At 44.7% G+C, this 14,914-nt stretch overlaps 1 protein-coding gene across 5 annotated transcripts in view; it reads left to right on the forward strand.

Moving 5' to 3' along the window:
- Positions 1–14,914, forward strand: part of LOC124786328 (probable cytochrome P450 6a13) — a 421,393-nt gene that overhangs the window by 41,536 nt on the left and 364,943 nt on the right. For all 5 annotated transcript variants that reach the window (XM_047254255.1, XM_047254254.1, XM_047254256.1 and 2 more), the window contains one exon: positions 10,064–10,414. In XM_047254255.1, the coding sequence (XP_047110211.1) occupies positions 10,064–10,414 (351 nt within the window). The remainder of the gene's footprint in view (positions 1–10,063; positions 10,415–14,914) is intronic.

Below are 14,914 nucleotides of genomic sequence, written 5' to 3' on the forward strand. Positions count from 1 at the left end.
GCATAACCTGAAATGTTCATGAACCGTGATTTATTTTCAAAGAATATTCTTAAGAATTTATTTTATTTACTACCGATTCATCAAGAACATTAACACATTTAATCACACTATGTAAGCATGGAAGTAGTTTCCAGGGAGTAACTGATGAAATCATAACCAAATTCCTTTTAATAAGTGGGAATTTTATTCACTTTAATAGTGCATAAAAGCATTCTTTAAATGAAACAGATCTAAAATTATAATCAGAAAGCACCCTCTAAATATCAAAGTTACAATTTATTCAGAGGCAGAAAGAAACAAGTTTTGACTGTATGAGCTTTCGTGCAGAGAAACTTTCCGCTACCTTTTGACACGGCCGTAGTTACGACCACTCACAACAGCCTCTGAAAGACTACACTGGTGCAAATCTGCAACACACCAGATTACTTTAAACTAAGAGCTTTAACAATATACACAAGCACACGAACTATGCACCCCCCGCAGGAGGGATGGAAATGGTACAAAACACTAACAATTAAAATATTAACCTTGCCACCGAAGCTGCAACTTGATTTTAACTTCCAAGAAAAGTCTTACGGTGAAAAGGTGGCAACTTTATATACTACAGTGATCATTTAAATAAAAGCCCATGAAATGCAATCTTATATAAAATTCTACAAGGTTGGCCAAACAATAGTTAAGATGCTCTACAATACACAGATACCCTCCTCTCAAGATCATAGGCAGTAATATCAAAGTTTCCAAAGATCAAAACATATTTCAGGTATTAGGCGATTAGACTCCAAGCAATAAATTCGTTAACACACCAAATTCGACAAACATGACAGAGGCAGCTACTAACGTACAGTAGATTGATAGGGAGATTACCGAACATTCCGAACCGCAGGTTGCTCTAACCCGCCCCTACTCCACAAGGGAAAAACGGACCACCCAATTTATAAACAACCACCCTCCCGCGGGTGGGCAAACGGAAAAGAATGGTGGGACGACCCCAAATCAAAACGGTTGGTGACCTCACCAAGAAAACAAGTAGAATTTAAGAAAACAAGTAGAATTTAACAAGAGTAAATGAAACAACATATCACCAATCACTTAATTTCCAATAAACTGCGATTTTTCGAGAAGACCTGGCGTAGCACCCCGAAATAGCTCTCCCGAACCGTCTGCTGCCAGCCGCTTCAACGGATGCAGGAAGACGCGCCTGTCTCCCGTCTCACGGCGTCGCAGCTCGCACCGGCCAGACTGATGTCGTGGGTTGACTCCTGTTGCTCTCGTGTCGACCGCGAAGTCTCTACCCCTCGCTATACGCCGCGGCCCACAGGATTCACGTGGCGACCTCACAGGCGTCGACGCTCAAGACGGACAAGTCATCTTGTGTCTCAGTGAGCGACCGACCAACCGATCGATCCAATCGCCAATGATCATTGCCTGAGCAAACTCGAGCAGACTGGCGGCCTCACGCACAGACTCACATGCAGGAACGAAGCCCCGACCGGGCGAGTTCTCCTACTGGCGGAGTGGAAAGACTCTCATTTTACCGGCTTTAAAGGTTGATCCTGTGGTGTCACCGCCAGACACCACACTTGCTAGGTGGTAGTTTAAATCGGCCGCGGTCCATGTAGTACATGTCGGACCCGCGTGTCGCCACTGTGATCGCAGACCTAGCGCCACCACCAAGGCAGGTCTCGTGATACGAGAGTGGACTCGACCCCAGTTGTACGAGAACCAAGCTACCGCCCAGTTGTACGAGAACCAAGCTACCGCCCAGTTGTACGAGAACCAAGCTACCGCCCAGTTGTACGAGAACCAAGCTACCGCCCAGTTGTACGCGAACCTAGCTATCGCCCAGTTGTACGAAGCCTTTCTCTCTCATTAGCCGAGAGACAGAATAGCCATCAGAAGTTAATGGCTACGAACTAGCAAGGAGCCAGTTGTATCAGTGCCTATAGCTTACAAGTATTCAAGAGAGATGTATTCCAAGGCCTCAATAAAAGTTAAGTAAAAAGCATCTACATACTTTTCTTCTTATTCATTCATAAGTTTTTATGTTCCAGACTTCACGCCCGTATGCTTATTGCCGTGCGTGCACTATCGGCTACAGCTTTAGTCTAGCATTGATTTTCAGCAATCCACATCACGGTGTCGGTCCAGCTACCGACACTACAATTATTGGCGACGAGGATGGGATGGCCGGGTGCGGGTGGCACAGCCTCGCCTGTTGTTAGGCTCCCCACCTCATCGCATACGTCAACATGTGGTCCTCCCCACGGCGGGCGGAAGCCTTATTACACGACCGTTCGCCGATTTGCGGGGGAGGAATGTGGTGTCACCGCCAGACACCACACTTGCTAGGTGGTAGTTTAAATCGGCCGCGGTCCATGTAGTACATGTCGGACCCGCGTGTCGCCACTGTGATCGCAGACCTAGCGCCACCACCAAGGCAGGTCTCGTGATACGAGAGTGGACTCGACCCCAGTTGTACGAGAACCAAGCTACCGCCCAGTTGTACGAGAACCAAGCTACCGCCCAGTTGTACGAGAACCAAGCTACCGCCCAGTTGTACGAGAACCAAGCTACCGCCCAGTTGTACGCGAACCTAGCTATCGCCCAGTTGTACGAAGCCTTTCTCTCTCATTAGCCGAGAGACAGAATAGCCATCAGAAGTTAATGGCTACGAACTAGCAAGGAGCCAGTTGTATCAGTGCCTATAGCTTACAAGTATTCAAGAGAGATGTATTCCAAGGCCTCAATAAAAGTTAAGTAAAAAGCATCTACATACTTTTCTTCTTATTCATTCATAAGTTTTTATGTTCCAGACTTCACGCCCGTATGCTTATTGCCGTGCGTGCACTATCGGCTACAGCTTTAGTCTAGCATTGATTTTCAGCAATCCACATCACGGTGTCGGTCCAGCTACCGACACTACAGATCCGAACAACAGACATACTAGCACTCCGAACGACAGACAGACACGAACTTCCTAACAAATGCGGACGAGAGACAGACTAGCAAGCTGCGGTCGAGAGACTGACCCAGACTGACTCACTGGCGAGCTCGTAGCTCCCCTTAAATGCACGTGAACAGCAGCCTCTCCCCTTTCCCAACAGATGGAGACACCAAAGCTACGATTGCCACAAGGATGCCCACGCCAGAAACGGAGGGCGACTGTTTCACACTACACGCTGCGGCGCGCTCTTCAAAACAGCAATTTTTACGACGGCTCAGTTCACGCTTCAGTGGCGTAAGGAAACCATCGAGTGGAGGTCCACCAGATGAACAACCTCCAGTATTCTTTAAGGTGCGAAGTAACTTCAAATTGTCAGTCAGCACTTTATTTGCTGCACATGACTTCGAGCAACGTTCAAAGGCGCGTCCAACGTTTCTCGAAAGGAGCTATCAAATGAAAACCGAACACCCGCCACAACGTGACCATGGGACGGTTCTTTCCAGATGAAATCACAAGTCGCGTTAAAACTTTTATCCAACTGGGAGACAAGACAATTCAATACTGTTTCGCAGAAAGCGGTCGGCGAATGAAACCGACGTCCACGCATGTCTTTCTGCAGGTTCGCAAGGATGTAACAACCGCATGATGGAAGATACGGGCCGTACGGAAGGTGTTGCGTCTTTCCCAACCAGATCGCTGAAGTGCAGCCTTCGTCCGATTGGCAGTGAGGGCGTAGGAGCTGCCGTGAAACGGGATGATACCGAGCGAGGTGGCGCAGTGGTTAAACACTGGACTCGCATTCGGGAGGACGACGGTTCAATCCCGCGTCCGGCCATCCTGATTTAGGTTTTCCGTGATTTCCCTAAATCGCTCCAGGCAAATGCCGGGATGGTTCCTTTCAAAGGGCACGGCCGACTTCCTTCCCCGTCCTTCCCTAATCCGATGAGACCGATGACCTCGCTGTCTGGTCTCCTTCCCCAAAAACAAAACCAAAAAAACGGGATGAATCTGTCCAACAGCATTCCGACAGCCTGAGGGAAAAGGCAAAGCCAATAATGGAACATTCCACATGTACCCCAAGAAAGAAATCCTAAGCTTCCACATGTACCCCGAGAAAGAAATCCTAAGTTGTCCACACAAGTTTCGGTACAGCCACGACGACCTTCGTCTTCCAATGCAGTCGCCATGTGCCCGTCGAGATCTACAATTAGTGCGCAGTGCTATCGAGACACTTACAGAAACTGCGAAGTGCCGCAAAGTCAACACTTCCAGGAATGCTGTCGGACTGAAATATCCTGCTGCACTGTCACGCCCGCCCCCACACTGCCAGTCTCACGGACGCTACACTTGAGCGAATTGCTTGGGAAACACTGCAACATCTTCCGTTGAGCCCGGATCATTCACCGTGTGATTTTCTCATCTTTGGCGACTTGAAGAAAGAGATGCGTGGACGACGGATTCAGTCGAACGAGGAAGTGCAAGAGTGGGTGCGATTTTCGGTCCGTCAGAGGTCGACTGTGTTCTACAAACAAAACTTGATCGTCTCATCTCCCAGTGTGATAAATGCCTTAGCACGTGTGTTGACTCCATTTGAATGGAACCGTTGCATCGTCTTGTTGTCACAGGTGTTCAGTTTCCATTTTACTACTACTCATACTTTATTTCTTAATTTTAGACAAAGTATTTCACAAAACATTTCACAATTTTTTCTAATTTTTTTATTTTTAATTTCAAGTTTCGCACAGCAATAAAGATCGCTATATTTTGATTATTAACTGTATACGCATCAGTCAGCATTCGTAGCTGAGTGCTCAGTGCGGTAGACTGTGATGCGAACGACCCGGGTTCGATTCCAGTAAATGCCAAGGTATTTTCCTTTGTGGGACGGCTGGTACGGGGTGCAGTCAGCTTCTTGGTGCCAATTGAGGAGATACTTGATCAAGCAGTATCTGCTCCAAGGTCTGGAAAGTCGGCAAAACGGCCAGGAGAACTGTGTGCTCACCACATACCCTTACATACTTCTTCTGCATGACGCTGCAATGCAGAGGACGACACGGTGGTGCTTAGACATCCTCCGTAAATTCCCAGTCTGGCGAGAAGCTCGCATATACATCAAGAGAAAGCAGAGAAGTTTTGACTTACCCTTCTTTGTTGTAAGAGTGCAGGCAAACGGCAGTTCATCTGTAAAGGAAATGGGACACAGAACGCTACTGCGACCATTTGGAGAGCACTGCTGCAGTGTTTGGAATTGTTATCAAGTAGTCATGACAACAGACATAAACAGAATTTAGACACGCACTGGTAGTATCGTATTACGTCGGTGTAGCTTGTACAAAAGTGTAATAGAAATACTGGGGCAACTAGAATGGTAGTGGCTCCGCTGCCCCTACTGCTGTCGTTTTACGCAACAAGCAGTATTGTATCTGGCCTTCAATAACCACACACGAGATTGTCACAAAACAGAAGTGCACCTCAGATGCACTTCCACCACCAAACTCATCCGGCACCAGTCAGAATTTCTAGTATGGTGGTCGTGGCACTTTCTCCTATCACTGTACCAAAATTTCCGACTGTACGAGGTGTTCGCAATACTCGACCTTTTTGGTCTCCATTGACTGGACTATTATAGCACCAACATGGTCGGCTGTGTCGTTATTATTATTAATATAAACGTCCCCATGAATGACTTCCGCAATCGTTGCACTAAAACTATATTGGCACTTGTTTCCAAACTTAACACTTACAAGCACGGTAGTTTCGTAGCCAGACGGCCTGACGAGTAAACCGATAAATTATTTATTTTATGCTGCTAACACTCACAAGACTGTTAGGTGAAATATACATAAACATCAATTTTTACAATTTCTGAGTGCGCGACTAAGCCGGTGGCATAATAAGGCCAGCCAATGACGACCAAAAAACTTGGACTGCGGCAAATAGTTCGTGCAGGTGCAAATTTTTGTGCAATGGTAGAGGGGAGCGCCATGAGCACGAACTTGAAATCCTGACCAGTGGCGGTTGAGTGTGGGACTGGGGGCGCCTTTGAAGGCCTTTTGTGTGCTCTTTTCTTGAATAAATCGAAAACTACGGCCTCTAGAAACATATCCTGGTACAAAATCCACTAGATTACATTTCCTACAGAAAAGGTCCATTGAGAAAATGAAAACTTGGCACGTGGTTGTTAAGGTCAGAAATAACACTGTGCGCTGCACAAAACGAGAGCAGTAGGTGCAGCTGTATCGCCTTGTATATGGATTCCTATATTTCCTAGGGGAAACATTGTGTTTAGAGTTTGAGGAATATAGCAGATGATAACCACCATTGCTGAGTCCAGAAATCTCTGGGATTCTGCTGTTATTCAGGGAGGAACTATGGTACAATTTAATTTTCTTCCCTTTATTTCGACATCTAGGCAGAACTCATACAGACATCATCATACGGAAAAGGATTCACGAGTACGAGAGCAACATACGCGTTGGATTTAATACACTGCACATAGTCGTAAAGAAACAATTGCAGTGCAGTCATATTAGAAACTGGCATGCTCTTACAACAGAAACTCATATACACAGACAGAAAAAAATCACAACATCAAAAAGTCATTACTGTAGAATACTAAAATTTCGCCGGCCGGGGTGGCCGAGCAATTCTAGGCGCTACAGTCTTGAACCGCGCGACCACTACGGTCGCAGGTTCGAATCCTGCCTGGGCATGGATGTGTGTGATGTTCTTAGGTTAGTTGTGTTTAAGTAGTTCTGAGTTCTAGGGGACTGATGACCTCAGAAGTTAAGTCCCATAGTGCTCAGAGACATCTGAAACACTTTTTTGAATGAAATTTCAATAATACATTTGCCTAGGTAAAACCTTTAAGCGATTAAAATTGCAAGTTACAGGTTAATATAAGTGCGAAATTAGCCATTGCAAATATGAAATGTTAATACATTACTGACAGCCAATGGCCTTGCCGCAATGGTAACACCGGTTTCCATCGGATCAGCGAATGCGCTGTCTGACTTTGCAAGAACTTCGGTGCACTCAGCCCTTGTGAGGAAAATTGAGGAGCTTCTTGACTGAGAAGTAGCGACTTCGGCCCGCAAAACTGACAATGGCGGGAGAGCAGTGTGCTGACCTCATGCTCCCCCCTCCCCCAGAGTCCGCATTCAGTGACGCCTATAGGCTGAGGATAACATGGCCGTCTGTCAGTACCATTGAGTCTTCCGAGACGTGTTGGGAGGGAGTTTAGTTTGGTATATTAAGATCTGGTGTTACCACCAGGAAGTTGAATGCAAGCGTGCAAACGTGTATGCACTGTGCTTTATAGGTGCCGGTTCTCAAATTGTAGGATAGAGGTCTGTGCCTGTTTCTATTGGTCGGCCAAAACACGGACGGTTAATGCTGTTTATGGATGACGTTCGAGTTGTTGTCCGATGATGTTCCACATGTGCACGATCAGAGACAGTGCTGGCGATCAAGCAGGCCAAGAAAACTTGTTGACACTCTGTAGAGCACGTTGGTTTACAACAACATGAGCGCTATATGAACGAGCGTTATGCTGCCGCAAAGTCACACCATACCCTTCCCCCCTTCCAAATGGCTCTGAGCGCTATGGGACTCAACATCGGGTCATCAGTCCTCTAGAACAGAACCACTGAAAGTAGCCTAAGGACATCACACACATTCATGCCCGAGGCAAGACTCGAACCTGCGACCGCTGCGGTCACACGGTTCCATATCGTAGCGCCCAGAACCGCTCGGTCACGCCGGCCGGCTCCCCCGTTCCCTCCATCCCCCCCTCCCACTCCCCACCCCCTGGAAAGCTGTTCACGAATGGCAGTACAAGAACATCGAGTCACCGGACTGAGGTACAAATTTGGAGTCTGGGTGCATGGGATAACCACGCGTGTTCCTGCCACCATACGAAATGTAAGTCCTATGTGTCTGTCACGCAGACATATTGGTTGCAGGCCCTAAGTTGGCCTCCTCCTAACCAAGCTTCGCGATCACTGGCATCGACGCAGAAACGGCTTTCATCAGGAAACACAAATGACCACCATCCTGCCCTCGAATGAGCTCTCACTTGAGACCACTGTGGTCGCAAATGGCGATGATTGGTGGTTGGTGGAACGTACGCTGTAGGCTGTGAGGCGTATTTTTAACAGTCCGTTGTGTCGGTATGTTTCCAGCTGCTGCTCATATTGCCGCTGCGTATGCAGTACGATGCGCCAGAGGCGTACGCCGAACACGATGACCTTCCCATTCGGTAGCGTCCTCTGACCGATCGGAGCCCGGTCTTCTTGCGACCTTACATTCTCCTACATCTACATCTACATTTATACTCCGCAAGCCACCCAACCGTGTGTGGCGGAGGGCACTTTACGTGCCACTATCATGAACTCCCTTTCCTGTTCCAGTCGCGTGTGGTTCGCGGGGAGAACGATTGGCGGAAAGCCTCCGCGCAAACTCGAATCTCTCTGATTTTACATTCATGATCTCCTCGGGAGGTATAAGTAGGGGGAAGCGATATATTCGATATCTCATCCAGAAAGGCACCCTCTCGAAATCTGGACAGCAAGCTACACCGCGATAGAGAGCACCACTCTTGCAGAGTCTGCCACTTGAGTTTGTTAAACATCTCCGTAACGCTATCACGCTTACCAAATAACCCTGTGACGAAACGCGCCGCTCTTCTTTGGATCTTCTCTATTTCCTCTGTCAACCCGACCTGGTTCGGATCCCACAATGATGAGCAATACTCAAGTATGGGTCGAACGAGTGTTTTGTAAGGAACCACCTTTGTTGATGGACTACATTTTCTAAGGACTCTCCCGGTGAATCTCAATCTGGAACCCGCCTTACCAACAATTAATTTTATATGGTCATTCCAGTTCAAATCGTTCCGCACGGACACTCCCAGATATTTTACAGAACTGACTGCTACCAGTGTTTGTTCCACCATCACATGATCATACAATAAAGGATCCTTCTTTCTACGTATTCGCAATACATTATATTTGTCTATGTTAAGGGCCAGTTGCCACTTCCTACACCTACCGCCTATCCGTTGCAGATCTTCCTGCATTTCGCTGCAATTTTCTAATGCTACCACTTTTTTGTATACTACAGCATCATCCGTGAAAAGCCGCATGGAACTTCCGATATTATCAACTAGGTGATTTATATATATTGTGAAAAGCAATGGTCCCATAACACTCCCCTGTGGCACGCCAGAGGTTACTTTCACGTCTATAGACGTCTCTCCGTTGAGTTCTGTTTGCTAAACTCTCGTCAATCCAGTCACACAGTTGGTTTGACATTCCGTAGGCTCTTGCTTCGTTTATCAGGCGACAGTTCGGAACTGTATCGAACGGCTTCCGGAAGTCAAGGAAAACGGCATCTACCTGGGAGCCTGTATCCAATATTTCCTTGTGACCACCGCTGCCAGGAATCATATACAGTGGCTACATTCCTGCCAAGGCTTTCTGCAGTATCACAGAAGGAACATCCAGGTTCTCGTAGCCGTATTAGACGACCATCTTCAAACACACTGAGGCGTTATGGCGTCTTTGTCGCAATAAAGTCCTTGACTAACATCAGTTCACCATGTTTAGTTTCAAAGCTAAGTAGGGCTCACGAACAATAGAGCGTCTATTTAAAGCAAAGCTGATTTGCATCGGCGAAGTGCCACTACTAGCCCCACTCTTACGCGACTGGCGCGAAATTTGAACAGGCATCATCTTTCACATGTAGAAAAACACCTACCAAATTTCGTTTATGTCGCAAAACTTTCTTGGTGCTGGGATTTTTTCCGTTCGAGTAAAAGGCCATATATTGAAGCCGGACAGTACGGTGACACAAGTCGGCAAACAACAACCAGAGGTGATCCAAAGGCTGTAGGAGGAGGCCTGTGGCGATGTATGTGTTTGTACAGCCAAGACAAATGTGTCTGTCACCTTCTTCTTCAACAGAGCTGCGCAATGGCGTCGCGACCCGGTCAATAAGATGTAGATGATTCCTCTAAGAGGTTTGGTTGAATATGAGGTGCCTTATAGTGTTGGTGAGTCTTTTGGAGCACCTGGTCCACTTTGGCCGGTGTCGGCCGTCTTCCTGTTTCTGCAGGTGGACGAGGAGCACGACCCGCTGAGCGCGCACCTGTTCAACCTGGGCGGGCCGCGGTGGCGCGCGCTGCGCACCAAGCTGACGCCGACGTTCACGTCGGGCAAGATGAAGCTCATGTTCCCGCTGATGGAGGCGTGCGCGCGCGAGATGGTCGCCGCCCTGCAGCCGCTCGCCGACCGCGGCGAGGTCGTCGAGATGAAGGAGTGGAATGCCAGGTTCACCACCGACGTCATCGGCACCTGCGCCTTCGGCATCCAGTGCAACTCGCTGCGGGACCCCGATTCCGAGTTCCGCAGGATGGGCCGCGGCCTCTTCACCTCGCCCATCCGGAACCTATTCAATTTAGTGCTGGTAACGTACACACGCTCTGTTTATTCGAGACTAAAATCGATTCTTCTGTGGGACTAAGACTTTGCACGTAGTGAGCGAGAGAATATGAAAATTCTCCGTGGTGGGTGTTGTGGGTTGCATGAAACCCATCCGTAGGGGCAGCTGGATCAAACTGTATAGCCATCTTTTCTCCCATGTACAGAGTGACTCAGCTGCCCCTACCGAAAGGTTTTATGCAATCCGCAATGCCTTCAGAAACCATGAGCGAGAATTTCATACCGATATTCCTACAGAAAAACTGAACAAGATCTTTTTGCAAGAAATTCATTGTAGTTAAGTTTCGTACTGGGATACGTTTTCGCTGGAAGCCACGGTTTTCGAGTTATTTAAGAAAAACACGTTTTATGGTCACTTTTGTGGGTTTTCGTTTGATAATTCGAAAGCTACAGCCTCTAGCGAAAACGCTTCCCATAAAAAAATATTCCATTAAATTTCCTACAAAAAGATCCTCTTTAATATTTTATGTGGGTCTAATAGCTTGCACATAGCGAGCCAGAGTAGGGTGACCAAACGTCCGTATGAATCCGGAAATGTCTTCCTTTTTATCTCTTTCCCCATGCTCCACGTTCATTTTGTTTGCACTGTCTTCCATTATCGCAAAGTTGACCGTAATAAAAATTATATTTGCGATTGTTATTGTTCTACTGCTCTTTTCTTAAATACCTTACCTCTTGATGGCAGCAGGATATTTGACTTTATCGATGTTCCACTCATGTATTGATCCATAAGCAAGTGCCGATATCGACGGTTTAAAATTTCCGTTCCGTATTTTCAATTCCGTATTCATATTCCCTTGACTTGGCATCTTAGATTTCATGTCATGTACTCAGTATTCATGTGTGAGTGTGATTTGCTGTTTATTGTAACCGAGTGAGTTTCGTAAATTATCTGGCGTTGTGACAGTTCGTAATTACTTTTCTATTTACGCTGTTAGAAAGGAACGGCATGTGAAAACTAGGTGGTTACCTCTTTCTCCTGGCCATTGAAAATGTACTGGAAATGTATCCTGCTCTGAAATCTTACTTTCTGTCTGAAACCCAGCCACCAAAGGTTTCGTTTCCGTTTTTTGAGAACAGGTTAAGAGAAATCTGCGTATGTCACTTGTATTAATTGACGTCTGTGTTTAGTTTAAATATTCTGCAGATCGAAAAGGTGGGCAGTCCTGTGCTTGAGGTGACTGAAATCTTAGATTCAGTATGTAAGGTGTTTGAGAACCAGTTCAATGAAACATTCATTTGCCTAAACGTTAAACATAAGCTGGATATGGCAACGGAAGAAGGCTTTGATAATGAAGTTAAATTTTTTATGAAGGAAGCATATGTTGCTGTATCAATCGCGCCATGAATATTTAAAACGATGGCTCTATATGTCTGACGGCTTTTCCTGTTTCAAATGGATGTCTCTAAAGAAAGAAGTTATTTACAATGACGTTGAAAAAACCCTTTTGTGATTACAAGATAAATGTAAACCTTTTTAAATTGAAGATGTAAAAGGTTTTAACCAATTGTGTAGTTTTAGACAGTTTTTGAAACAGAATAGTAATGATACTGAAGTTAGTCGGTTATCTTCTAGTTAAACATGGGCCAAGTATTTTTGTTAAAGAAAGTCTGTTGATTGTCATTCAGATTTGTTAAAACTTGCCGAATACTTTTTCAGTGTATGGGGACACAACGCAGGTGTAGAAGATGTATTTTCGCTCATTACAACACAGTGAACTGATTACAGGACTAGGTTGAACCTTGAATCTGTTAAAGATTTTTAATGGTCGAGTATAACAATTTAAAAGAATTTACCTATGTATCTTTTTACAACTGTCTGCTAAGCTAGCCAACACATCTACAAAGAATTGGATCTTCAGTGAAGTACCTTAAAACTTAAGGGACGTATCTTATTCCTAATAATGAATTCATTTATTGAATTTTTTCCAACTTCGTCCACCTTTTTAAAACTGTTTGTCGTCTTCTTTTTACGTCTGCATCTGGTCACCCTAAGGGAGAGAATATGAAAATGCTGCGTGGTGGGTGTTACGGGTTGCATAAAACCCATGGGTAGGGTCAGCTGAATAACCGGGCGTAGCCATCTTTAGACTTGTATTCAACAACAAAAAGGTATGTTATAATACCAGGGATAAGAATTAAACCGTCTTTTATTGGTATGCTTGCTACGTCCTTCTGATGCCCAGTCTCTAACAATGCTATTTATAAGCGGACGTTTGACCAGTGATCGGAAATCTCAGTACATTAGGGATACACAGGTCTATACCATTTCACTGAGGGAGGCACGGTAAAGGTAGCCACTTCTTGAGTTTACCTTTAAGCCGGTATGTCGAGTCCTCATATGTGCTATGGGTAGCCGTTACAATGTTCTCCTGAATGTATTGCAGTTTACCGAAGCACTTTTTACAGTGCGAACAGCAACGTAGCAGATTAAAATCTGGTACCTATAACAAAGTTACGTTGCCTTAAGAAGTACACGACAGTTGCCCTGATTGTAACGGAGGTCAACATTCTGTTTAGAGGAGTGTTGTGGTTTCTTATTAAATATTTGTAAATGTTTGTACTTCCCTGGTTGTTGACACAGGCAGTCAGCGTAACATTTTTCCCGTCATAGTATTTTTGTACCACTTACTATTTTTGTTTCAAATGGCTGGTGTTAGCCCTATCGCCATCATTTTCTTCTGAAAGTAGAGTACATAATAAACCACCAGCAATTTGAAACATAAAGAGTAACTGATACAAATACATCCTTACTTGTAAGATATTAACCTGATTGACTGTATTTCTACACATGTCCTGAAAGATAGAAGAAAAAGGGCGAACAGTCTCTAGAAAAGTGAGTGGCAATTCAATGCAAATGAAGACTTATTCAGTACCAGTCTAGCATTTTTTACTAGTCCTCGATTGTGAATGACCATTTGAATTGTATTTCAGAACGTAACACTTCCTCTCCAGTACCGTATGACGTAAACCTAAGGAAACAAATGAAAACACAGAAGACTAGTGTAATCCGCCCCCTCCTTTCTGCTTGCAGCTATTGTCCACAATAAGTAATATCTTCTATGAAAACTTTGAGAGGAGCAAAGATTACAATTAACTTTCTAGTTTACTTAGCTTCTCGTGTAGATTTGGCTCCATTTCTTCTTGTCTAGGGGACTGATTCTTGAAGCTGAAAAGGTCACGTTTTAGGTCCTCACTGCTGGACTGATTAAATAAATATCAAGATTGTTGCTGGAGAATTTTTGTTGTTACGTTAATATATTTTGTCACGTTTTTGTATATCTTACGTTCTTTTGATTTTTCACATTAACAAAGCCGAAATTACATTGTTCGCACAAAATACAAAAATACGTCCGATAACATCAGAGGTCTGCTTACGACAGTCTCACTCAGCAGAGATAAAAATATTCCAAAGGGTTTACAATTTTTCTTAACAAATGAATTTCTAATAGTTTCTGTTACATTATTATTTTTGATGATTATTTTATAAATGAATCCAGAAATAAACATACTAACCAGCACAGTATTGCTCAATTAATAACAGAAATTTTAAGCGTGCCAATAGTTCGTAATTTCAGAAGTTTCTAAAACTAATAATTTTAACTGTACATTCAGAATTAGTACTTACCGATTGCAACAACAGAAATAAAGTAATTCCTTTTCATAAATATCAGCTTGAAATCCAACATACTGTGTATGAAATTGTATCAAACTTTTCAGAAAAGCAGCTGAGATAATACTGACCTGTCCAAAATACGAAAAATGACACTAGTATCGACACTTACTGTTGACTAAAAGCAATGCTAGAGGATGTCCAGTTACATAATGCATCAGAGGAACAGGCATATGGAAGTAACGTAGTAGATGTTTCGGATTTTCAAGAAGGAAGGCTCACTAGAGTATAACGTCCCGTTGACAGCGACTCAGGTTCTACGTAATTGATGACAATTCATTTAAATAAGGTCCTAAAAGTATTAAAATATATCACTGAATGGAACTTCCAGTAGTGTTCTGTAGCTGTATCAACTCAAGTAGATTAGAGACCCACTTCACCGATTTCGCAGCTTCTAAGTTGCATCTTCTGTTGTGTACCTCTACAGAAAATTTTATAAATTACTAAAGTTTTGACAATGGGGAACCGAAGTTATGTGAAATATAGTAAAGTACCGAGTGAACAGACTTCAAAAAAATGTTCAAATGTGTGTGAAATCTTATGGGACTTAACTGCTAAGGTGATCAGTCCCTAAGCTTACACACTACTTGATCTAAATTATCCTAAGGACATACACACACACCCATGCCCGAGGGAGGACTCGAACTTCCGCTGGGACCAGCCGCACAGTCCACGACTGCAGCGCCGTAAACCTCTCGGCTAATCCCGCGCGGCGAACAGACTTAAAGAAGGAAGAAAATATGATGCGTCTAGTTACGAAACTGAGTGTGAATCACATACACCCCACAAACG

This window comes from Schistocerca piceifrons, chromosome 1 (genome assembly GCF_021461385.2).
Source record: "Schistocerca piceifrons isolate TAMUIC-IGC-003096 chromosome 1, iqSchPice1.1, whole genome shotgun sequence".
Taxonomy (NCBI): Eukaryota; Metazoa; Arthropoda; class Insecta; order Orthoptera; family Acrididae; genus Schistocerca; species Schistocerca piceifrons.